General features: G+C 48.1%; 1 protein-coding gene across 1 annotated transcript in view; it reads right to left on the bottom strand.

Annotated features, from left to right (window-relative positions):
* LOC144733315 (midnolin-like) overlaps positions 1-3,650 on the bottom strand; it is a 117,345-nt gene extending 113,695 nt beyond the window's left edge. Inside the window, exon 1 of the mRNA XM_078615152.1 lies at positions 1,160-3,650. Coding sequence (XP_078471278.1) covers positions 1,160-1,365 — 206 coding nt within the window. The 5' untranslated portion in view covers positions 1,366-3,650. The remainder of the gene's footprint in view (positions 1-1,159) is intronic.
* Positions 3,651-25,797: the final 22,147 nt, after the last annotated feature.

Raw genomic sequence — 25,797 nt, forward strand, 5'->3', positions numbered from 1 at the left:
AAAGAATGGTGATAATTTAGCAAAAACAGAGCAATTTATCGTGGTAACCTTAAAATGAAATCTTATCGTAACGTATCATATTGTACTGTACACACCAAGATTCTGTCCGTCGTCTGCATACTTGAACGATGTTAGGTTGTTGATGGCAAATTTTGTCGAATCGATATCGACATCGTAAGATCGAAATATTGTAAGTCGGACCATCGTAACTCGGGGACTGCCAGCGTAACTCGGGTATTGCTGGCGTAACTCGGGGACTGCTTGCGTAACTCGGGGACTGTCACCGTAACTCGCGGATTATTTGTACTGTATTAACATCCCTATGTAGAAGAGGGCGTTCGTAAACCTGCCGCATACAAAGGCTATACACACACACACTTTATAAATTGCCGTGCAGGGTGATGTATAATGATATATTGTACACACGACTCCAAATTGTACGGTACAAGCCTAGGTGGTACGCACGAGTTAATATAATCACGCGTGAAAGTAAAGTGTGGTTAGTAGTGGGTGAGGCTTGTGTGTACTGTAGTGCAGTCTGTGTGTGGGTTAGCACTGTGGACATACACAAGTGTGGTGGCGTTAAGGTGTGCTGCCTTGTAACAGTCGGAGTGATGCAAGGCTGTCCCGCTGTGATGTCTCCACTCGTGTCTGTGTAGTCGTGTCCCCGTATGAGTGTCTCTGTGCCCGTGTCTCTGTCTCTGTCCCCGTGTGTCTCTGTCTCTGTCCCCGTGTGTCTCTGTCTCTGTCCCCCATGTGTGTGTGTGTCTCTGCCCCCGTGTCTCTGTCTCTGTCCCCGTGTGTCTGTATCTGTGTCTCTGTCCCCGTGTCTGTCTCTGTCCCCCGTTGTCTCTGTCTCTGTCCCCGTGTGTCTCTGTCTCTGTCCCCCATGTGTGTGTGTGTCTCTGTCCCCGTGTCTCTGTCTCTGTCCCCGTGTGTCTGTATCTGTGTCTCTGTCCCCGTGTCTGTCTCTGTCCCCCGTTGTCTCTGTCTCTGTGTGAGTCGCTGTCCCCGTGTGTCTCTGTCCCCGTGTGTCTCTGTCCCCGTGTGTCTCTGTCCCCGTGTGTCTCTGTCCCCGTGTGTCTCTGTCCCCGTGTGTCTCTGTCCCCCCGTCTGTCTCTGTCCCCAATGTGTGTGTGTGTCTCTGCGCTCCACTCACGTCTCTCTGTGCAGCAGCGTGAGTCTGTCCCGGGACACCTTGAGGCGGCGGGACAGCTGCAGCTTGAGGCCGTCCACCGTCTCGTCGGCAGAGACGGTCACCTCGAACTCGGAGCCCGTGGTGGAGCGGATACACACGGCGATGGGCGACGATACCTCGCCAAGGTCATAGCTACTGCTGCTGTTGCTGCTGCTGCCCGGTTCCATCTGTGCTGCTGTTGTTGTTGTTGCTGCTACTCGGGAGTTTTGAGCTTTTTACTCTGTCACCGTCGCCGGTTTCACTCTCCTCGCTCGCTAGAGCTCTCGATATTAGATCGATATTAGCCCCCCAACCCCACCACCTTCTTCTTCTTCTCCTCTCCCTATCTGGGGGGGGAAGGGGGGTGCTCTCCGTCGCGTCTCGTTCGCCTTTCTCCGCTTGGCTGTGGTGGAGGAGGCTGTGGTGGAGGTGGTGGTGGTGGAGGGGGGTGGTGGTGGTGGTGGAGGGTCCGCGTCTGGCTGGTGCCGCGGCTCGGCTCGGCTTGAATGGGGCTGCTGAGCACGGAGGAGGTGGGGACGGCGAGAGATGGAGCCACGGGGAAGGCGGCGGAGGAGGAGGAAGGGCTTTGGGTGGGGGAGGGGGGTGCCTGCTACTACTACTGATGCTGCTGCTGCTGCTTTAGGGGTAGGGTTAGGATGAGTGGGTGGGACGTGCTGATGATGATGATGCTGGTTGCAGCAGCAGCAGCGCTTGATGGTGCAGTTATAAAACGAAGGCAGCAGCGTTCTCTCTGTCTCTCTTCGTCAGTCAGTCACCCCAAGCACTTGCGAGAGCGATAAAGTTACACGGGGGGGGGGGGGCTTTCTTCGCTCTCTGGTCGCCGGTGGGCCAAGTGTCTGGTCCGTCCAGTCCGTGCCGTGCCTTGCTGGCCCCTTGCCGCTGTATGGACCCACGTCGCTACACGAACGCACCACGTGTGTGTGTGTGGATGATGATGATGGTGGTGGTTTCGGGACGAAGCAGCACTTTGTTTCAACTTTATGGCAAATTGTATTGAGCAGCAGCAGCCGGTGGCTTTTTAGAAGAGCAACAGCTCGGCAATTAAACCCGAGTACAAAGCGGATCACTCGAACACATTCTATCGTGCGCTTACTACACAGAGCTGTCAAATCAGACACGCACGTGTCTCCTCGTGTCTCCTGGGTGGCTGTCTTCCTACCAGGACAGTATATGCGTCCGCTTGTCTATGTATATGTGGCTGTATCTATGTCTGCTTCCCTGTGTATTCGTCCGCTTGTCTGTGTAAATGCCTGCTTCTATTTGTACCGGTGTTACGTGTGTCTCTGTTTATACCCGCCTCTGCCTGCCACTCACCATCCCTGTCTCTCCCCCCGTCCGCGTGTCTCCCCGTCTGTGTGTCTCCGCGTGTCTCCGTCCCTGTGTCTCCCTGTGTGTTTCCCCGTCCCTGTGTCTGTGTGTCTGTCTCCGCGTCCCTGTGTGTGTCTGTGTGTCTCCCTGTGTGTCTCCGCGTATCTGTGTGTGTCTGTCTCCGCGTGTCTGTCTCCCCGTCTGTGTGTGTGTCTGTGTGTCTCCCTGTGTCTCTCCCTGTGTCTGTGTCTCCCCGTCTGTGTGTGTGTCTCCCTGTGTCTGTGTGTCTCCCTGTGTCTGTGTGTCTCCCTGTGTCTGTGTGTCTCCCTGTGTCTGTGTGTCTCCCCGTCCCTGTATCTGTGTGTCTGTCTCCGCGTGTCTGTGTGTCTCCCCGTCTGTGTGTGTGTGTGTCTGTGTGTCTCCCTGTGTCTCTCCCTGTGTCTGTGTCTCCCCGTCTGTGTGTGTGTCTCCCTGTGTCTGTGTGTCTCCCTGTGTCTGTGTGTCTCCCCGTCCCTGTATCCCTGTGTCTGTCTCCGCGTGTCTGTGTGTCTCCCCGTCTGTGTGTGTGTCTGTGTGTCTCCCTGTGTCTCTCCCTGTGTCTGTGTGTCTCCCCGTCTGTGTGTGTCTCCCTGTGTCTGTGTGTCTCCCTGTGTCTGTGTGTCTCCCTGTATCTGTGTGTCTGTCTCCGCGTGTCTGTGTGTCTCCCCGTCTGTGTGTGTGTCTGTGTGTCTCCCCGTCCCTGTATCTGTGTGTCTGTCTCCGCGTGTCTGTGTGTCTCCCCGTCTGTGTGTGTGTCTGTGTGTCTCCCTGTGTCTCTCCCTGTGTCTGTGTCTCCCCGTCTGTGTGTGTGTCTCCCTGTGTCTGTGTGTCTCCCTGTGTCTGTGTGTCTCCCCGTCCCTGTATCCCTGTGTCTGTCTCCGCGTGTCTGTGTGTCTCCCCGTCTGTGTGTGTGTCTGTGTGTCTCCCTGTGTCTCTCCCTGTGTCTGTGTGTCTCCCCGTCTGTGTGTGTGTCTCCCTGTGTCTGTGTGTCTCCCTGTGTCTGTGTGTCTCCCCGTCCCTGTATCTGTGTGTCTGTCTCCGCGTGTCTGCGCAGCCCGGGCTGAGTTGCTCGCAGCCTCTCGCGTGAAGTCTCAAACAATGGAGCCCCCCCACACCCCCCACCCTACACCCCCCACTAACCCCCTCCCCCACTCCCCTAGCCCCCTCCCCCACCCCCCCTACCCCCCTCCCCCACCCTCCTAGCCCCCTCCCCTTTGCCACCCCCTTGCCCCCTCCCCCACGAGTTGAGAATGAACACGACGCGGTGACGTCGTCACCCGCCTTAAAGAATGAACGCGAACGCGATGACGTCACGCGGGCTTAACCTTCGAAAGCCGGCGCGCGCCAACTCAACAAGTTTATCGGCGTGTGCGCGATGACGTCACCACGCACGTGGCCGAGAGATCGGCCGGTTCGTGCAAAGATGACGTCACCACGCACGCACCGAGAGACCGGTCGGTTCGTGGCAAGGTGACGTCACCACGCACGCACCGAGAGACCGGCCGGGTCGCAACGTTGGTGGGCGTGCGCCGCCGCTTCCCGCCAAGTGGCGTGATGGCGCCCAGAGGCGGCAAGTGATCAACGTCGCGTCTAAATTACCGCGGGCGCGATGACGTCACGCGTACGTGATGACGACACTTTGAGGTGACGCGATGACGTCACGCAGCCTATCAACGATACCGCGCCCTGGTTTCAATCCACTGCTCGATAACCCCCCCCTCAATCCCATGGGGGTCACTTGACCATACTTCACCAGGCTAGTCACTGGGAGTTGGTGATGGCATAGACGTACAATACAACAATGAATGTTGCTGCACTGTATCCACCAGAGGTGGGACAAAGTCATTGTTATGCAAGTCCAAGTCGAGTCGCAAGTCATCAAATTCATGACTCGAGTCTGACTCGAGTCCAAGTCACATGACTCGAGTCCACACCTCTGGTATCCACTGCTTCCCATAATGCAGTAGAATCTGTAGCTCTAAACACCTGTTAGGGGACGTCCATGAATGACGTCACGCACCTAGGGGGGAGGGGTCAGACATTTGTGACGATGTGTGACGAGGGAGGGGGTGAGAAATGTGTTTAAATAAATATAGACAACACGTTCCACTTAATTAAGTAGACGTTTTAATAAATGTGTTCTCCTACAAAATCAGAGTGCAGCGCGACATTAAATACGCACTACAATGACGATAGTTTAAAGCGATTTGAAGCATGTTTTATCTTCAAAATAGAAATATAGTTTTGGGCATTGCAGAGCTTTGTGATGTCATATTTGAGGGGGGGGGTCTGACTTTTGTGACGCCGTGTGACGAGGGGGGGGGGGGGTCAAAAATCGTCCAAAATCGCGTGACATCATTTATGGACGGCCCTTAATGCATTGTGGTCGCACCATTAACACATTAAGTTCAAGTAGCAAAAACACCGAGGGACAGCTGCCAATAATTTTGGCAAGTGCCAATTATTTTGCCAATTGTGTATGATAACACCATGTGCTGGTGTTACATGGTGTATGCAGTGTATAGTGAATAAGCACTGCAGTAATTGTGATAATTTAATGTTACGTTAAGAAAAAATAACATAAAAAAAAGTATGTACATTCTACGATTCAAGTGATTTAAAGCAGCAGATACAATCTTGCAGCTGGGATTTTCCATGGTGATTCAAATGAAATTTGCTAATTGAACGAGGGAACGCAGAGACTTTGACCTTGTGTTAATGCAATAACCATTAAAAACTAATAAAAAAAAGTGAACATGTAAAAGTTTAACCTCTTAATCATGGTAAATTTATGAAATGGTCAAATGCAAGTGAACCACGAGTGTGCGAGGAAGCGCTTTAGCGTTTAGACGACACACTGATGCCCACTACAGGGAACTTTAGGTACTTAAACACTAAGAGATCCATTCGCAGACGAATTGTCTGCTGAATTTGGACATTCTCTCCAAAAACGTTGCCGATTAGTTTAGATAGTGTTTCATATAGATTTACGTCGACCTAGGGACCCACATCTGACAGAGAGGGCCTTTGCCGATGCACATCTGGCAATTCACAGGTATAAAAGACCCGACGCAGAATATACTCGATCTTGCACGGAGCTTGCGGGCCCATCCTAAACCGCAACCGCACAAACCATGGCAGCAGATGATGGGGATACTGGATGGTGCACAAATGAAAAACATAAAAACTCTCCGGCAGTGTGTGACGACTGTGCTCACCCAGAACATGGAACATATGACGACCGGATGCCCAGTTCACAAATGCGAATGAGCCATCACAGCGATACACTCCTCTAATCCTAATGCAATTGTCTGGTTCAACCACACCGGTGTAAACATTATGGTTGTTGCTCTACACCTGCATCAGCCATACGAAGAATAAGGGTCAAGTAAGCTTGACTGCTGATGAGGCACTGAATGTTGAAACCGGTCCAGAGTTTGCTTTCGGTGAACCAATTATTTATCCTGACAGAAAGTGTTCACACTCTTTATAAGCAGGTGAGAGAACTGGGATGTTTCCCCAGTTTTCCATTGAGTTTTTATTCCTTCGGTGTAGGAGAAAAGCAAAACTGCTGGAGAAAACCCACCTCCATCAGGATATAGCACTCAAATATAGAGTTGGATCAGTCACCTGCTTGCTTTACTGCCCGTCTGTTGGTCAACCCATAGTTGCATGTATCTTGGTGGGACAGAGATCACTGGACCACGGAGCTATTTTCGTGTACATGTGTATGTGGCGTAGCTGTGAGCAATGCGCAGTTTTTTAAAGGAACTTTCCATGGTTGTTCTTGTTGTTGCAATTAACTTTTAAGCATTCTGCTTGAACAGTATTTCTATACTTCCGCACTGCATCGTGTTATTCGTTATATTCGAAATTACCTACACACTTCTACTTGAGTCTCAACACTCTTTTTCAAAATTCAATCACAATTAGTCTTTAGCTATACTGGAGGAATCCGATGAGCTATAAGGCTCTTTTTCATAAAAGTCCAGTAGTGGCTTGTCAGAACGTTACATCAACAAACAATACAAAAATATGATAAGCGTGCAAAGTATAGGAAAGGTAAGTAAAAGTTTTATTTTACCAGGTAAAGCCCAATGAGCTATTAGCTTCTTTTTTTAGAATCAACCTGGCCACAAATGATAGCTCAACAAAGTGTCATAAAAGGGCTCCACATTGGGACACTTGGCTCATGCCAGCAAGGAGTGACGTGTGGGTGGAAACCAGAGAACATCGACAGACCCCACCGGTTTTAAAAGGTGACAATCAGCACTGCTATCTCCTGGCCATCTCATATCCCCATGCCATATAACACATGGCAAGCCCCAGTGGCCACGGTCCAAATACTAACCAGATATTGGAAAAATAAAAAAAAAACATAATTAAACAATTCTCACGACGTTTCGGCCACAATTACTTCCCTTCTACGTGACTTTACCGAAAGAACCAAGAAAATGAATCCCTGCAGTCACGAAAGCTTTAAATCGAAATTTCAGATATTGGAAGTAGTGTATATCTGCCGATTTAAGATCGTGTATATTCACGTTGATTTTCTTGTAGGCAGTTTATTTATCAGTAATTATTGTTGTTTCTCAAATGTAAGTACACACAGTATTAGGTTTGAGGTTTCCGCAGCTTCCATTGAAATATATTTGTTAACTCTTCGGGCATGACACACACACACGGCGCTTTTCAAATGACGTTTAAAATGTAATTCTAAGGACATTTTAGTTGGCCATCCACTGTGAGTTTTCAGGTCCACGCTGACGTCATCCATCTACGTGTCTCCTTTCTTCTCTGAGTGTTGGGGCAGTGCTCACCTCTGTTGGTAGCCCTGAGATACTGATGGAAAGTCGCATGTTCCTATGGTACTCCATAGGACAACCACTGTTGCTTTCCCACAAAAGTGGTGCTTCTAGTATTATAGACCCCAGAGGGAGAATGGGGTGATACATCGTTGAGTCATGGATATGTAGATATAGAGCACGCTTTGTCAATCCGCGACTGTATGAGCGCCTGCAAGGGTCTTGGGGATTATTTGACCACAGTTGACTGATGAGTCCAGGTTAGTGACGGCAGAGTGCACAGATATCGTTGCACGGTAAAGCACAGCGGTGGATTTTTGCCGAATTCTGTTTTGCTTTTGACGTACGGAAAAACGTGCAGGAGCTGAATGGCAATGTCGAGGTCTGCTCGCCACGAGAGGGTTTCAGGAGAGAGTTCGTGTATCTTCTTGGTTCTTTCGGTAAAGTCACGTAGAAGGGAAATAATAAAATAATAAAAATGAAACATAATAAAATACAATTCTCACGACGTTTCGGCCACAACGCAAGCAGCCGTCCTCAGGTGAAGAACAGGTCTGTCGGAAAGACAGCGTCTGAATGAACACCACCAAGCTTGGCAGCGTATATTTAAGCTGGGTTAAAGGAGGAAGGGCGCCTTGACAACGGAATTTGCATATCAACAGATGAATTTAGCATATTTATGGAAAATGCAGAAATGGGATTAGTCACTACTTGTGGAATGTGTAGGAGGTGGGGGGGTCTCAAAGTCATATTATGCTCGTGTATTATGTAGGATTAGCAGTCATAAAGGGAGGAAGTAGGGTTATCAGTAATAAAGGGAAGGAATTTTTAATAGTAAGGAGTTCGTGTAGTTTTGCGATTCCTCCGTTGAAGGAGCGCAGACTACAGCGGTTTACTTTCTGGTCCACAGTTTGGGTTTCATGACCACAATCTCACTGTGGCTTGTGTCTTTAATTTTACATTGCCCCATGCAAGTAATGTAGCCTTGCAGCAGGCAGTAACACCTATTTCATGCACAGGTGGAAGCCCTTCCATGCACTATTCAGGCTCAACCCTGCTGTAGGCCGGAGTGAGTCATGAATAGTATTGTTTTGCAAAAGAATATCACGTACTTGAGGCCAAAGTAGTAAAATGCTTTTAAACGGTGGAAAGAGTACATCGAGATCTGAATAATAAATGGAAAAATGCAGCTCATTGCATTGTGATTTTAATGCACATGTAGTTACGGATGCAGCAATATATAACACTAAATGCTAACCACCTGCTTTGAAAGGCACATTCCCATGAATTATGGATGAGCTGCAACGTGGTTGCAATTTAATGAGTGTAAACACTGAGCAACGATCAGATTAGATGTCCTGAAATTCCGCGTGTGCACGTCCGGGAACAGTGTGACGGTGAGGCCGATTTTACGATTCATCGTTGATTTCTATGTGCGTTAGACCCTCCACCACCCGACACAGCCAAACGAATTCAACTGTCACGCGCACAATCATTTAACGTGGCCCCGTTATTATTGTATCAGCTCACCGGGTGAGTTGCGGTACAATGCTCACAACCAAACGTTGCAATTATTACATTGGAAGTCTCATTTGAGCCTATACATCACAGCTTCAAACCCTAACATCCGTGTGGTTCGTCTACGGTACTTTGCTTTTGGTCCCCGTGAGATAGCGCCCCGGGGTTCCTGTCGGCGACTCAGAACATCGGTGGCGAATGGAATCGGAGACCTGTATTTGGATCCCTCCTCAGGGATAACTCATCCTGAGATGAGTGTCTCACCCCCCCCCACCCCTATCGTCAATGTGCCCAAGAACGCTCTGGAGAGCCAGAGGCAGATGGGCAAACGTTTGGGATTGCTGCCTCATATCACCCATCACCCTCTTGTGTGCTGTGCCGGCTTTCAAGTTGCTCCCCAACAACACTTGCCATCAGATATGAACATTAATTAACGTACAGCCCTTTGTCAATACAAATGACACTTAATGGATGCTTCGTTGGCCATAAGGTCCGGGAGTCGGAAACGAAAATAATAAGAGAGAAGCCGTTTTTTTTTCGAATTTGGTTTAAAAAAAAAACAATCGATATTTCAAGAGCCGCAATGCAATGTGTGGTGAATACGAGACGGTGTGGTCCTCAAGAAATAACGCCACGAAACAACGGCCCTTAGAGACCCCTAGCTAAGGGTGTTGCTTTAGCCCAACTTTCACGCGATGTGTGTCAGTGTGCGTTGTCCAAGGAGGGGCCGAGACCGCTTCAGAAACGCACTCGACTGATGTTTGCTATGTCCAGGAACCAAACTCGGGTGGCCAGGTTCAATAGTGCAGTGTGCTTATCCGCCAAACACTCCATCCCAGATTTATGGGCGACACAATCTTTCGATTTAAAGCTTTCGTGACTGCAGGGATTCATCTTCTTGGTTCTTTCGGTAAAGTCACGTAGAAGGGAAATAATAAAATAATAAAAATAAAACATACAATTATTCTCACGATTTAAAGCTTTCGTGACTGCAGGGATTCATCTTCTTGGTTCTTTCGGTAAAGTCACGTAGAAGGGAAATAATAAAATAATAAAAATAAAACATAATATAATAATATAATATTTTATTATGTTTTCTTTACATTTTTATTATAATATAATAATATATTATTTTATGATGTTTTATTTTTATTATTTTATTATTTCCCTTCTACATAATAAAAGAATATAATACTATATTACTTTATTATGTTTTATTTTTGTTATTTTATTATTTCTTGTTTTGTGCATGCGTCGGCGTGTCTGTGTGTGGCTGCCTGTTGAGAACAGTGGCCTGTTGGTTAGCGGACCGCACTACGAACCTGTCAACGCGAGTTCAATTCCCGCTCATGGCAAACATTAGTGGCAAATATCTGGATCAGTCCTGGGGCTTCCCTTGGTCTCAGCCTTAAATGAGTACAGTACCTGGTGCACTGTGTCAATAAAACATTGGCACCGTAGAAACAATTGCGGCTGCACCACCCTCTCATGCGCCGTGCTGGCCTTCACAGCACTCGCCTCAACAGTCTGTATGACTACACAGGGCATCTTTGTGTGTCTATACGTGGGTGTCTATAAGTACGTGTGTCTGTGTGTTTCTGAACGATGGGAGATGGTATCCATAAAGCAGGAAGCGGTGCTATTGTATTCTATTTACGAGGCGCCATTCCTTGCCACGTACACCGATGAAGGGCAACTCGGCCTGAACGATCACCTGGTGCAGGTGTGTCAATAAACAGGAGTGGTCTCAGCTCCCTCCGCTGTCCTGATTTCATGCCAGGCAGGCATGGAACACCGTCAAAACAACAAGGAGAATGAGGGGGGCGGCTCTTTCTGCGTGCGTGCGTGTGTGCACGGGCACAGGTGAAGTGTTGGTGGAGCGGTGGCGCAGCGGTTAGCACCAGAGGTGTGGATTCGAGTCATGCGACTTGGACTCGAGTCAGACTCGAGTCATGATTTTGATGACTTCAGACTCGACTTGGACTTGCCTCATCTTTGACTCGACTTGACTCGGGACTCGAGAGCAAAGACTTGAGACTTACTTGTGACTTGCATAACAATGACTTTGTCCCACCTCTGGTTAGCACACTGTGCTACGAACCGGGCGGCCCGAGTTCGACTTCTGCTCACAGCCAACATCGGTGACGGATATCTGAATCGATCCGAGGCCGAGTATCTGGTCCAGTGTGTAAATATCAGCAATGGGCCGACACATGCGGCCGGGCGTGGTGCTGGCCACCAAACCCCACGTGCGTCCGTGCCTGTCTTCTTAGATGCTCACAAACTGCACTTGGCGCAACAGTCTATTAAAGGCAATGCAGAGGATCTTTGTTTTTGTCTTTGGGGACCTGTGGTGAAGTGTTTAGTACACTTTGTTATGAACCCGGTGACCTGATTCCAATTACCAGAAATTCATAATTGCTCAGCTGAAATATCAGAACATTTTCCGTTCAGTCTGAAACGTGTTTTTTTTTTGTCTCGGATGATCTTAAATCTTGTATGTCGGTCTGATTCTCATTTTTCGATCCCAATGACACGAGTGAAAGGTGGTATTCGAACCTGACCAACCTTTTAAATGAATACCTGCTTGCACCGTAGAAAGCAACGATGGGGAGATAAAAGGCAGCCGAGTGTGAGCCTGGCAATGGTAGCCCGAGTAGGCTCTCGCGAACGGCACTTGCGCCAAACAGACTCCGTGGCTATCAGCATATCTGTGGCAATTTGCATGTGAAAATGTAATAAGAAATATTATCCGAATGTGCAGCATGCAGACAGGTCGGCAGTAAAGCATTTTCTAGGATACATGCATTGGCTTATGCGACTGCTTAAAAAATAATGATACGCTACCGTTCGAAGGATTGGGTTTCGGTTAACAGTTTTGGGATATCATATTTTCATAATAGAGGTTGTTTTTGGGTTAGATCGCGTGATTATGAATGTCGTTAAACCCGCAACCATCCGACAGCCAATTAGTAAGGTTTGTCACGTAAACAGAACGTGCCAATTCGCGACTAGTACAGCACACCAGTGTGTTGGAGAGTAAATCCACAACATTTACAACATTGTATTAAAGGTTTTCATTTGCTAAGTGTGTGTTGGGCTTCTTTCGCGCCGTAAGCAGCCAACTGCGTATATCGGATTTGGTCCTTATACAAAAATTAATGTAGGGCATTGTGGTATGCTGTTGGCATGAATGGCGCCATATAAAATGAAAGCATTATTATTCATCTACAGCCCTCTGTCAATCCACTGCTGGATGTAGGTCTCCCCACACTCTACCGGTCATGAGAGTTGCTTGACCTTATTTGACCACATTGGCAGCTATTCACTCCACTGTCACAAACAGAGCTCACCAGGGTTTGACCTCTAACCCAGGCAAAAGTTGGCCAGCCCTAAACCGCTGCAGAACAGGGCACGGCAGATGCCCTCACCTCCTTCATCATCGATGGGAGATGAAGAACAGCCGGCGTTGTGACTGGCCACCAGAGCCAGAACCATAGACCACGTGATCTTTCCCCCCATGCCTCCGATTAGCAAGGTTGTCTACGTACGGTGCGAAAGAAGTTCAACGAACATACGGTATACGATCCCACACTTCGGATCACCGGCAACGTCACCGACATCCACCGGAGCCTCCACAGCGGCTATCGGTTGGCTGAATAACATCGATATCCACACGGATAACGTTGCTAAGCTCACCTTGCCATACGAAAGAATAAGAAGCACACCACGTCGGTCAGAGCAAGTCGGCAAAAGGTGTTAATTATGGCCAGGAATCAAACTTGGTGTTAACCGTGGCCAGGAACCGAACAAAGGTCGACAGGTTCACAGGGCACCGTGCCACAGCTCTGCTCACAGGGGGAATAACAGCACTGTCATTCTACAAAGGTGGCAGCCGCTTACCAACTACACTGCCTTCCGCAGACCACCTTTGCATTACCCGGCAGGTTGGTGCCCCACGCACACGACAGTCCCTGCGTGATCCACCAACCGTGATCCAAAGAGCTCTGTATTGCGGGCGTGCACCACCATGCCTGGTTGACGTTCTACACACCGAGGACTTTTGATTTGAAGTCATTCACCACTGCCTCTGACTGCCGTATCCAATGAATAACAAAAAACAAGCCTACGTTGAGCTTGTTACACCGTATATGTTATTTACCCCTGGAATTGTGGGCTCTTTAATGACAAAATACATTTATGATTAAACAAAACAAGCAAAGCCATGACAGTGTCCTGCTGTAGGCACCTTGCAGCCCCCACAAGCCATCGTGGAAAAAAAATTGGGAGCAAGGCCAGGCAGTTGTCATGTAAACCTACCTCGAATTATGGCACAATGTCAAAGTGTCTCGTCGCCCAGACAAGCACGGGGCGTTGCCCCATCGCCATTGGCGTCGCGGACACAGAAGTGGAAATTCCACATTGCTAAGGCAGAGCAATGTGTATGCAGGGCCATCTGCTGGCATTGTGAGAAGTGTGGTCGTTCCCCCACCCCCCCCCCCCCCCTTTACCGACACGTCAACAACCGACAGAATTTGAACTCCCAAACTTCCATCTGCGAGTCAATGCGTTACTCGCTAATTCCAACACCGAGAACGTGCACCTTGAGCTAGCAGCAAAGGCTGCTCTTGCTGCCTTTCACGGAAAGCCTCCCCAAACCCCCGGCATCCCACATTGATAGCTGAAGCTGTGAATCCAAACGAGACTTTTACAGCGCTCAGGTGCAACGATGACTATCACGGTGCCCTTTGGGTATCCACGGCGTTATATTTCAAGACATCTGCTGTGTTCACATTAGACGTCTGAGGAATGGGAATTTGAATGCGGTCACGGGTACACTTTGACTTGGCCATATTTGACACATGATCTTGCCACGGTGGTGGAACGGTTATCGGACTGCACTGGCGATCTAGAAATCGACGGTTCGATCTCCAGGCGCAGCAGGTTCATTACATCCGCCCACGTCTGTCCACCCAGCGGTGTGAATGGGTTCACCCACAGTCGATCAACAGGTCACATGTGCTGGAGGAGTAAAGTGTGGGTTACTCCCATCTGTTCCAAGACGTCTGGCCAGCGTGGAAGAGTAGGCCAAATACCCGAGAGCTGTCTCTAGAAGGGGACATTCCGCCAACAATGGCGCGAACAAAAGTAATTGCAGGGCTCGATGTCGAAATTGAAAACTCATTCCTTTGGAAATGCTTTTTTGTCTTTAGTTCATCGTCCTTCCCCCGCACCTGCGATTTGCGCGTTTGTCTAAGTACGGCGCGAAAGAAGTTCAACATTCGTACACACAGGGCTGCAACTTTACCTTTCAGATTTTTTTTACGAAGGCAAAAGGGTCACCGTGTGTCTGTGTTTCAGATTGGGCCGCACTCATTTCCACCGTCAGTCCTCGGCCAGTTGAGTAATTTCCACATTCCCACGGTTGGAACAAATCTTATGCATGAACTTTGCAATACAGCACACATGTGAAACAACTCCGATGCACATTGATGCGGGGAACGGGAGGGGTAGATGCTATAATCTGCACCTGTTTGTGAAAGCAACTCCTCTTATCTGCAGAATAAACTCTCCAGTGTGTGCGTCTGTGGTCACCCAGAATAGACCGTGGAACAAGTAAACCACTCAATGCCCGATTTACTTAAACGAAGGAGGGAGGCATCACGGCTGTACACGCCAATGACAAAGATCCCCCGTATAGCCTTAACAAACTGTTGGGACAAGTGCTGTTAGCGAGCACCTGTGAAGGCCGGCACGGCACATTAGGGGGTGGTGTGACCAACATCACGCCCAGCCACCTTTGTCTCCCCAGCGTTGATGTTTACACACCGCACTTATTTAAGGCCGAGTCGACCTAGACGAGGCCCAGGACCGTTTCAAATATTCGCCACTGTTATTGGCCGTGAACGGGAATCGAACTCGATTTGCCGGGCCCGCAGGGCGGTGCGCTAACCACCGCGCCACCGCTCCTCACAACCCACACACACACACGCACGCGTGCACACCTTTAGCCAACAACCCGTTCTCAACGGGATCTTGCAGCGGGTTAACGCAAAGCCAACAGTGCCGGTAATACCACATCCGTATTTGTAATACCCTCACCCGAAGCTGCAAAGCAAACTAAATTACGTATTGATGTTGTGTATCCACGGCTGCGGAGGGTTTAATGTTGCACGTTTTGGTTGGGCACGTGCGAGGGAGAGGGGTGGGTCCAGAGGTCGCAACCGGGTACCCGATACCCGTACCCTACCCGATACCCGGCTACCCGTACCCGGCCGGGTACGGGTAGCCGGGTACCAGTTTGCGACCCTGGTGCGGCCGGGTACGGGTAGGCCGTGAGTCACTGGTGAGTCACCGTTTGTCACTCATTTCCCAACGTCTTGTCTCTTCTCACAATTCAGGTTCCTAGAATCAACCCACCCGCGCCTGCAACATGGCTTCATCCCAGAGGTCGCAATCAGGTACCCGATACCCGTACCCTACCCGTGATACAAAATGCATCCTTTCAGAGATTTTGTTCAAATTAGAGCTGGGTAATCCGATTAAGTAATGCATTACTTGACCTTCTTCTTTTGTAGGGCTGATGTTGATGTAAACCAACAGCTGTCATTTTACGTGGAGGTGGTTGAGCCAGATGACTGCGTCAGGAATAGCTGAGGGGTGCATCGATTTAAAGCTTTCGTGACTGCAGGGATTCATCTTCTTGGTTCTTTCGGTAAAGTCACGTAGAAGGGAAATAATAAAATAATGCAAATAAAACATGATAAAATAATTATTATATTATATTAGTATGTTAAAAATAAAACAAAATAAATATAATAAAATGTTATGATGTTTAATTTTTATTATTTTATTATTTCCCTTCCACGTGACTTTACCGAAAGAACCAAGAAGATGGGTGCATCGCTGTGACGATGCCTCCTCCTCCGTGTTCGTGAAACGGGCGTCGAGCCGTGGTGACCACAGTTGCTGGAGAGTTTTCCATTTTCCATTCGTGGATCAACTATCTGCATCTGCTGCCACGGTTTGCGTGCGGATGCGGTTCAGGGGTGGCGGCCCAGAAGCTTTGTGGAAGATCAAAGCCGTGGATTTTTCTGCCGAGGGCGTTTCACGAGGAGGCGTTTTGTTTGCGGCTTCATGCGAACTCCTTTCGGCTTTCCAAACTTCACCGTCGGGGGCTGAGGTCCCAACTTGCGAAGGTTAATTTAATCGACTAATTGGATACGGAAAAAAAACAGGTGGGGAAAAAAACGTCTCGCGGGGATATATTTAGCATATTTTTCCATGCTGGCCAATTATATTTTCACGACTGCCGATTCGAGCTTAGTTTCAAACCCGGTGCTGCTGGATCTTAGTGCAGCTCCGTTATAGTAAGCTCCATTGTATCTCTGGATTTCGACTGACTCCATACGGTGAGCCCCTGTCCGGCAACTTGGATCCACCAAATTGGGGCACCCCGAGAGTGTGGCGAGGACAACCAGAGGCTGCGTAAAGTTGGCGATGATCGAAAGCGTTCAGGAGCCAGGCACAGGGAATGGTTGAGCATCGTATTCTGCTCAAGCGCCTAGAGACCCTGGTTAGCATCAGCGGTGCAGTTCTTTCCCGGCTTAGCTCCTATCTGACCGATCGGAAACAGTTTGTGACGTTGGCACTGGTGTCCCCCAGCGGTCGATTTTAGGGCCTTTGTTGATTTCCATCTCTTTGTTTCCTCGTGAAAACATTTCCGTCGTCCTGGTCTGAATTATCATTGTCATGCCGACGTCACCCAGATATATCCGCAGACTAAGCCTGGTACTTCTAGATTTGAAGCTTTCGTGACTGCAAGGATTGTGTTGCCTCCGAAACGTCGTGATTTTTATTTTATTTTATTAATTTTAGTTTTCATTTTTTACCTACGTGACTTTACCGAAAAAACCCAAGAATATAAGCCTGGTACTGATTGCTGCCGTTTCAGTTCTGTCTCAGTGTCTCTCTGAGGTCGGAGTGTGGATGACTTAAAATGTCCTGAAGCTTAACTGCGACAAAACTGAAGGTCATGTTGCTGGGTTCCCCTAAACCTGCTTCAGCAAGTAAATGGTTTCGGTGTGATGATTGATGATCTTGAAATCATACCATCATCTAAGATCCCGAACCTCGGGTTAATTTTTGATCCCGCCTTGATTGTTGAGTATCATGCAAGGAATCTGGCTAAGGTCTTCTTCTTTCACCTGCAAAATATTTCACGCATTCGATCAATAATTATCTCAATGCCGGATGCTGAGAGACTGCTGATACGTGCTTGTATTTCATCAAGACTCCATTAATGTAGTGTCCTGTTTAGTGGTGCAACAGGGAAAGGTTTAAATCGTTTGCAGCTTGCCGAATACTCTGCTGGCCGGGCTTTTGTGTTTAGTGAGGAAATATGAGCACATTGTTTCCAGTAGAATATAGGATCGAATTTAAAGTTCTTGTATTACCCTTCAGGGCCCTGAAAGAGTTAGTAAGCTCCATTATAGTAAGCTCCGTTATCGTAAGCTCCGTTATAGTAAGCTCCATTGTATCTCTGGATTTCTACTGACACCGTACGGTGAGCCCCTGTCCGGCAACTTGGATCCACCAAATTGGGGCACCCCGAGAGTGTGGCGAGGACAACCAGAGGCTGCGTCCAGTGGGCGATGATCGAAAGCGTTCAGGAGGAGCCAGGCACCTCGCTTGTCCAACGTCTCGCCCCGGGTCCGTTCAGGACGCTCCGTCAGTCTACGTTTTTAGGGCTCGTCTGAAAACCACATGTATTCATTTTATCTTGCGTGTCCGTCTGTGTAGGGTTGTTTTCCCTCTTAGTTTTAATGTTCAGGGTTTTATACTGGGATTGTGTTGCTAAGCGCTGTGAGGCCTCGTGTGAATGGCGCTCTATGCAGCTGCCTGTTACTTATGCCTTGGAAGCGGTGAGAGTCGCTACACTTTACCGCACCACTCGCAACAAGCCGATCGATGTACACATTAATACAGTGCCACTGAGTGGACTAACAAGTGGTGAACAGTTTCAGTTGCCACACCGGGAGATGAAACATGGAACCGGACACTTCTGGAATGCCTGCCCACTGTGTTTGGCAGCATCCCGAATTCAATCGCGAGTATGATGATGACTTTTTTTGTATGAGCAAGAGTTTTAACTTCCAAGCACAAGAGCGGAATTACAGTCCTAAATAATATTATACATTTTTTCTCGTGCAGTGCGGTGTGATTTTAAAAAACAAAAATATATTTTTCGAAAGGATTCATAAACGACGAAATGCAATCGGACGCTGATCCATTTCCTCCGACACGTCATTAATTTTTGCTGTTAATGCGCCATTGAAGACGATTATTTTATTAGGCCCCGTTGTAAACAATTTTTTATTGTGTTTGTTTAACGACAACTGACTGAACGAGGATGAAATTAAGCCCGCAACGTTGGATGTTTTCAGATGTTGTAATTCGCCGCCCCCCCCCCCACCCCTCATGTTCGAGTTATATGTTTATAAAGTTACACCGACAGGCGTTAAGTTAAAGGTTAACGACTGCAATGTTATGTTGACGTCATAAAAACTTTTTTTACAGCAAGCAAATGGCAAATATTTCCATGCGCAAGCAACTTTTTTTTTCTACCCGTCGCTACACCAAGGGAAGGGGAGTCAAGGATCTTCTTGGTTCTTTCGGTAAAGTCACGTAGAAGGGAAGTTGTAGCCAAAACGTCGTGAGAATTATTTTATTTTATTATGTTTTATTTTTATTATTTTATTACTTCCCTTCTACGTGACTTTACCGAAAGAACCAAGAAGATGAATCCCTGCAGTCACGAAAGCTTTAAATCGGGAGTCAAGGATGTAGCGTATGGAAAGAGAGAAAGGAACGGGTGGAAGAGAGAAGAGAAAGAATGGGGAATAGGAGGGAAAGGATGGGGAAAGAACAGAGAAGCGTGAGCACTGAGTCAGGAGAGATGAGGATGGGGAGGGAGAGGCTGCATCAGCGCCTCAACGCTGCTGCACAGAGGAGGAGTCGCGTCTGTGGTCACAGCGGGAGGCGAGGAGAGGCCAGGGGTTCGGAGTGAGATTGGTCAGACAGGACGTCACGTGGTTTACTGCAGGCTTGAGCTGACCTAGAGAGAGATGCAGAGATGAGAGGGTAAGGGGGGGGGGGGTTCAGGTGGCCACACAGGAAGTCACGTGGTTTACTGGAGGCTTGAGCTGACCTAGAGAGAGATGCAGAGATGAGAGGGTAAGGGGGGGGGGTTCAGGTGGCCACACAGGAAGTCACGTGGTTTACTGGAGGCTTGAGCTGACCTAGAGAGAGATGCAGAGATGAGAGGGCAGGGGGGGGGTGCAGGTGGCCACACAGAAAGTCACGTGGTTTACTGGAGGCTTGAGCTGACCTAGATAGAGATGCAGAGATGAGAGGGCAGGGGGGTTCAGAGTGGTGGTGGCCACACGGAAAACACACGATTTACAAAAGACTAGAGATCATTTATACGTCGAATATTTTGTTTATTGCAGTTCAAAAACGATATTGGTCCTGAGCCAGTGGTGAAAATTCCTCATGTCTATGGTGGAGGCCAGTCTGTATAGGATTATTAGTATGGGCACTGCCGTAAGAATGTGGAATGTCTATCAGTGGTAAGCGTAAGCACGAAGGCACTCGTAATTATTTCACCACTAAATTCAAAGAGTATTAAGACTTTTTCAAGAGGGCCCTGCATTGGGATGAAAGGGAGGAAAAAAACGCACGACTTCTTCAACGCCTTCCAAATGCGAATTGTTCCTCGGCGCAGTGTTTAATGAGCGATGCCAACCTTGCCTATCGAGTCGCAGAACGATACGTCACGTGGCATGGCACATAAAAACAAGAATCCTGTCGTGACGTTCGTAACAGTAGGTCACTGCATTCCAGTGTCCAGTGTCAAATTAGCTTCTAAGAGCCGCTCCTTCTCTGAACTAAATGTGCACGGCTCAATAATGAGGTCACGCGTGGACATTTTAGCAAATGAGTTACGAGGAAGTTTAGACCGGGTGCTTATTTTAAAAATAAGTTTCTGCCCCACCCCGCCACCCCGTGCACCCCGCCAAAGAAATAACAATAAAAACGTGCCGTAAAAAATCAGGAAACAAATTAAATACAAGCTGAAGGATTTTAATCCGTTCCCAATGCTACCTTTGAGTAGGTAGACACTTTACGCTTGAATAAAAAAAAACACAACAGCTTCCCCCAACGAGAAAACCCCACTCAAAGGAATGAAAAAAATAATAATAAAACGAGAACATTTGACTTGACGCCACACGCTTTGATTAGCACTGCGTGTGCCGTGCGCTCGGCAGTTCGCTCCCCTACGAGTCATCGTGACCCCAGTGCATTGCCACGGGTGTCCGCGTGTCCACACACGACGTGCACACGTGCGCAGACTCGCCCGCCGAGCCCGGCGCCACGGGCAGAGGGCCGAGCCGGCTGCGTTGAAACTCGGCGGGCAGCGGCGAGACACGCCGAGAGTCGCGACGCACACAGCGGCTGATTTCAAACGGAGAACTCGACCGGGGCGGGGGAAAGCTAGTTGTATGCCGGAATCAGAATGTGCATTATTACATGGAGGAATCCGATGTGCTATCAAGCAAATTTTTTTCACAGATTCCCTGCCAGGGCACGGGGTTAGAACGTTACAACAAAGTACGATTTACACCATGGGAACCTCATTTGCAAGTAAAAATATCATAATTGTTTTTTTTACTCTTCTATCTGGCAACAAAACTGACACCTTTTTACAAGGAGTCATGTTTGCATAGACCACAATACCTGCAGTCATAATGCCTGGTCCAACCCATGTGAGACTAGGCTCTAAGGAAAGCTGTCTCGGGTGTGGACCAATCAACTTCAAGGACAGTGCACATTATCAGAGTTATGTTTTTAGTTTGCATTATGACTGCAGGTATTGTGGTCTATGTAAACATGACTCCTTGTAAAAAAGGTGTCAGTTTTGTTGCCAGATAGAAGGGTAAAAAAACAATTATCAAAGTACAATTTAGGTAACAAATCACCCAAACACTGATGTGGTGCTGGCCACCCACCCCTTTGTGTGCCATGCCGGCCTTCATATGTGCGTACTAACAGCACTTGCCGTGACAGTCTGTTAAGGCTATACAAGGGATCTTTGTCTTTTGTTGAACTTCTTTCGCGCCGTACGTAGCCGACCGTGCTAATCGGAGGTGCGGGGTAGCGAGTTCACCGTTTCACAACGCGGACACCAAAGTTTCAATGCATCGGTGTCCCCCCGCAAAAATAGAATAGTGAAGAATCCTCATGGGACCTCCTTTGCCAGTACTAAAATATGAGAATAGGTCTTCCCCTTTTTTTCTGGCAACAAAACAGGTGTTAAGATGTTAAAACACCAAACTGAAACCTTTTACAAGGAATCACGTCTGCATTAACCACAGTACTTGTGGTCAGAATGCAAACAAAAACCGTACTCTGATAAGAAATTCATTGGCTTTGAAAACGATTGGTCCACACCAGAGACAGCTTTCTTTTGAGCCTAGTCCCAAACGGTGTTAGACCAGAGGACGCCAAAAGGCATTCTAACCACAAGTATTGTGGTTAATGCAGACATGATTCCTTGTAAAAGGTTTCAGTTTGGTGTTTTAACATCTCAACACCTGTTTTGTTCCCAGAAAAAAGGGAAAAACCTATTCTCAGCGAATAACCCTGTCCGCTGCAAGCTTTGCTGTGGGTTTTTGTGAAAATTTGGTTATTTTCGCTCCGTACTCTTACTTTTTCGGTAAAGTCACGTAGGTAAAAAATGAAATTAAAATTAATAAAAATAAAAATTTTTAAATCACATTTTTTTTACCTACGTGATTTTACCGAAAAAACTAAGAGTATGAATCCTTGCAGTCACGAAAGCTTCAAATCTAGAAATATTTTCGCTCCGGTTAGTTTACACACTCTCTCCCTGCAGCGTCCTGCAGCTGCCAACGATGGCGACAGTCCGGTGGCTGCGGTCGTCCTTGTAATCAGAGCTGCTTAGCTCAATGAGGCCTGACCGGCTGAAATAATAAAGTCTGAGTTTGAGCACTCATCTCCGTTGGCTTTTTCTGAGCCCATTGGTGGAATTTCCAGGGTTTGATGGTGAGAACCACTTCTCTTTTCGGGATGACTACTGTCACTGCAGAGCAGGTTTTTCGTGGCAATGTTCTTTGTATGCACGTTGAACTTCTTTCGCACGGTACGTAGCCAACCGCGCTAATCGGAGGCGCGGGGGAAGGACAACAAACTAAACACACAAAGAGCGGTTCAACAACACGGGGGAGAACCGACGACAGTGAGGGCCACTCTCAAAAACGTCGTCCCAAGAACAACAAGAGACGGAAGAAGCTGTGGAGATATCCTCCACAAATGGAACGACCGTGGGACCCCACCAAACTGCGCGCCGTCTGGAACGCTCTAGCGAGCACCCTGGATGCCGTGGAATGGCTGGCGACGTTCAAAAGAAAATTACCATCGTATGCCTGCCGCTTTTTTCGTTTTCAAATGATGTACAAAATAATAAGAATCGGAGCAGAGATCCTTTGATGTCTCGATCTATGACAGCTCGCCGCCGAGATGTGTCTGCCTGCTGTGAGTAATACGTTCGAAAGATGGGGAAAAGAACTTGGCAACAGGTGTAGCAATTGGCAAAGTGACAGGATGGAGGGGGGCAGGAGGGGGGGGGGGCAGGATGGGGGGTGTGAAATAATAATTAAAATACAGCGGGACCCGTCAAGTCGAGGTACTTTTCTTACTCGCATGGGCGGGCAGATCCAGACAGCTTCTGTTCGTCAATCACCGCTCGCCCTCCGATTGGGGCGCGTGAAATTTGCATAAGGGGCGGTGTTAGGGTTACCGGAAAGTACGATTTGAAAATCTTGAGCAAGAAGATCGATTAATTGGTGCTGCTGCTGTATTGGCAGCGGTGCACAGGCACAAATAAAACACCAAACTCAACACATTCGCCCACAACACTGTGGCCTTTAAAAGGAACACAAAAAATAGACGACGTTTTGGGCAATGTCCCTTTCTACACAGCGCAACGAAGAATGGCCCAAAAATGTCTAATCTGAGTGCACTGCACGAACCGGTGATGTGGTACAGCCTTGTGTCTCAACCTCCCCAAACCACACACTCCACTCTCTCACTCTCTCTCTCTCTCCATCTTTCTTCACAGCTCCAAGCCGCCGGTGGATTTCTTTCTGTCGTGAAAAATGGAGGAATGAATGGCGGGTGTCTTCGCAAAGGTCACACGCATTCTTGGGATTGTTAAAAGTCAAAGGGCAAACAGTCGAGTATTGAACAACGAGCTCGAAAGCACATCAAAGGGAGACGCCGATCACAGTAATAATTCACAGGCTATAATAGGTTTTATGGGATCGTGGTGTCTCGCGAATGGCACGCGTGGGCTGACACCCCTCAAGGCTGCCTCTGCCCGAGTCGGCACTCAAAGTTGAAAATATAAAATGTGCCCCAAAGTGTCCGGCCCGCACCGCTGCAAATAAACACCGCACGTCGCATTTACCAAGCGATTGTAAAGACAGTCTGGGCGTGTGATCGGGAGGGAACGCGTGTGGAGCGCAGGAAAGGGGCCGTCCATAAATGACGTCACGCGATTTTGGACGATTTTTGACCCCCCCCCCCTTGTCACACGGCGTCACAAAAAGTCAGACCCCCCCCCCCCTCAAATACGACGTCACAAAGCTCTGCCCCCCCGCCCCCCCCCCAAAAAAAATAAAACATGCTTCAAATCGCTTTAAACTATTGTCATTGTAGTGCGTATTTAATGTGGCGCTGCACTCTGATGTTGTAGGAGAAAACATTTAATTAAGTAATAACGTGTTGTCTATATTTTATTTAAAGTTGCGCATTTTTATGTGACGTCACAGTTCTCAAACCCCCTCCCCCCTCGTCACACATCGTCACAAATGTCTGACCCTCCCCCCCCCCAGGTGCGTGACGTCATTTATGGACGGCCCCAAAACTCATTTTCCAATAACATTGTTGCGGCCTTAAAATTGAGAAATATGTAACAGGCGACGTTTCGGGCAGGGCCCTCTTGCTCATCGCACATCAAGCAGAGAGCACGTGCACCCACGGTGTATTTTCGCTCCCTATTAAGGCCACTCAGTGTTATCGACACACGTGTTAAGGTTGCATCGTTAGTCGCGCGTGTTTAGTTTGATGTACCCCACACCCCACGCACCTCCCATTAGCGCGGTTGGCTACGCACGGCGCGAAAGAGCTTCAACATAAGTAGATAACAAAGCAGCCGAATCACCCAATTAATGTGTTTAACTAACAGGACTACACGGGCAGATCAAGAGACCGTCAAAGTCGCACCGTCTCTGCTACGCGCACGCACGCCACTGGTTGAGGGCATCGGTCCAAGGAAAACGCGCACGTTCGTGTGACGTCGACCCAGTCCGTTAACAACAAAAAACCACAACCCCCTTTCGTCAAGTTCATCAAAGTGAACGCGCCAAATACGAGGCCGGCAGTGACGCACAAATGCTGAAGCGCGGATGCGGTGCGCGGTCGTGGTGTCTCCCGACTCTTTTTTTCACTCGATGTCCATGGTCTCAAGATTTGAAGCTTTCGTGACTGCAAGGATTCATACTCTTAGTTCTTGCGGTAAAGTCACGTAGGTAAAAAATTACATAAAAATTAATAAAAAACGAAAAATAAAATAATAAAATCACGACGTTTCGGAGGCAACACAAGTCTCAATCTTAATTTTAGAACTTTCGTGACTGCAGGAATTATTATTTGGTTCTTTCGGTTAAGTCACGTCTAAAGATAAAATAATAAATTAAATTGATATGCTAATTTTTTCTAACCCCCCTCCCTCTCTCTGCCTCCGCCCCCCCTCTGTCTATTTAAGGCCACCCCACAGAGACGATCACCCCTCTCTGTCACCTGTGTTGCTCTCGCTATGTATGTATCTTGTGATATCTGTCTGCTAATATGTCTGTCTATAGTTTTCTGGTTAGATATTATGTCGCTATTTCATTATACCTGATGATGATTGCTTGTGTTGCAATCGAAACGTCGTATTCTATTATTTAATTTAATTTATTATTTTATCTTTAGACGTGACTTAACCGAAAGAACCAAATAATAACACAAGTCTCCTTCATCAGGTGGGACCGTCACAGCCAGATTTGCTGCATCAAGTGAGGCAGGGATTCCAAGATGCAAACTCTTAAATACAAGTTAAGGGGGAGGAGAGGGGGGGGCTTATCAGAATGTGGTAGCCAATGAATGGAACGTATCGGGAGGGGGGGCGGGGCTAAATGAGAGCACGAGATGCTCATAGGTCTCTGTGTGTGTGCGTGTGTGTGGTAAAGAATGGCCATTTTTCTCAAAAACGTCGTCCCTTACATACGTTGCCTATTATTCGATAGACAGTGGATAGTTTTATTTTGGGGGCAGTGCTATTGACGAATGTGTCGCATGTTTGGTTTTGTTGCTACGAAGATAATGGAATCTGGGCTGGGAACTGTAAGTACATTGATTTATGTGGTTGGTTGAGGAGTTGCCTCGTCAAAAGGGGCTAAACGAGGTACAGCGTCTCTCTCTCTCTCTCGCGCTCTCCTCCAATGAGCATTGAGTTTGGTGCTCATCTTCATTGGCAGCCCAGAGCCACGAGTGGACATTCCACATTCCTAAGGTGGGAGGAGGCCACTCTCCTTAAGATTTACCACTGTTGACTATTTACACGGAGCAGCATCTGGTTTCACGTGGGCCACAGTGGTGCTGATGGGCTGAGTTCAACCCCCCGCCCCCCCCCCCCCACTTGATTTTAATTCTCAGCTCAGCGATCTGGAGTCGAGCGTTGTGATGAAACTAGAACTACATTATTTTTTATTGTCCGTGATACAGGTTGTTTTGGGTTAGATC

The sequence above is a fragment of the Lampetra planeri genome, chromosome 46 (assembly GCF_965212315.1).
Source record: "Lampetra planeri chromosome 46, kcLamPlan1.2.h2, whole genome shotgun sequence".
Taxonomy (NCBI): domain Eukaryota; kingdom Metazoa; phylum Chordata; class Hyperoartia; order Petromyzontiformes; family Petromyzontidae; genus Lampetra; species Lampetra planeri.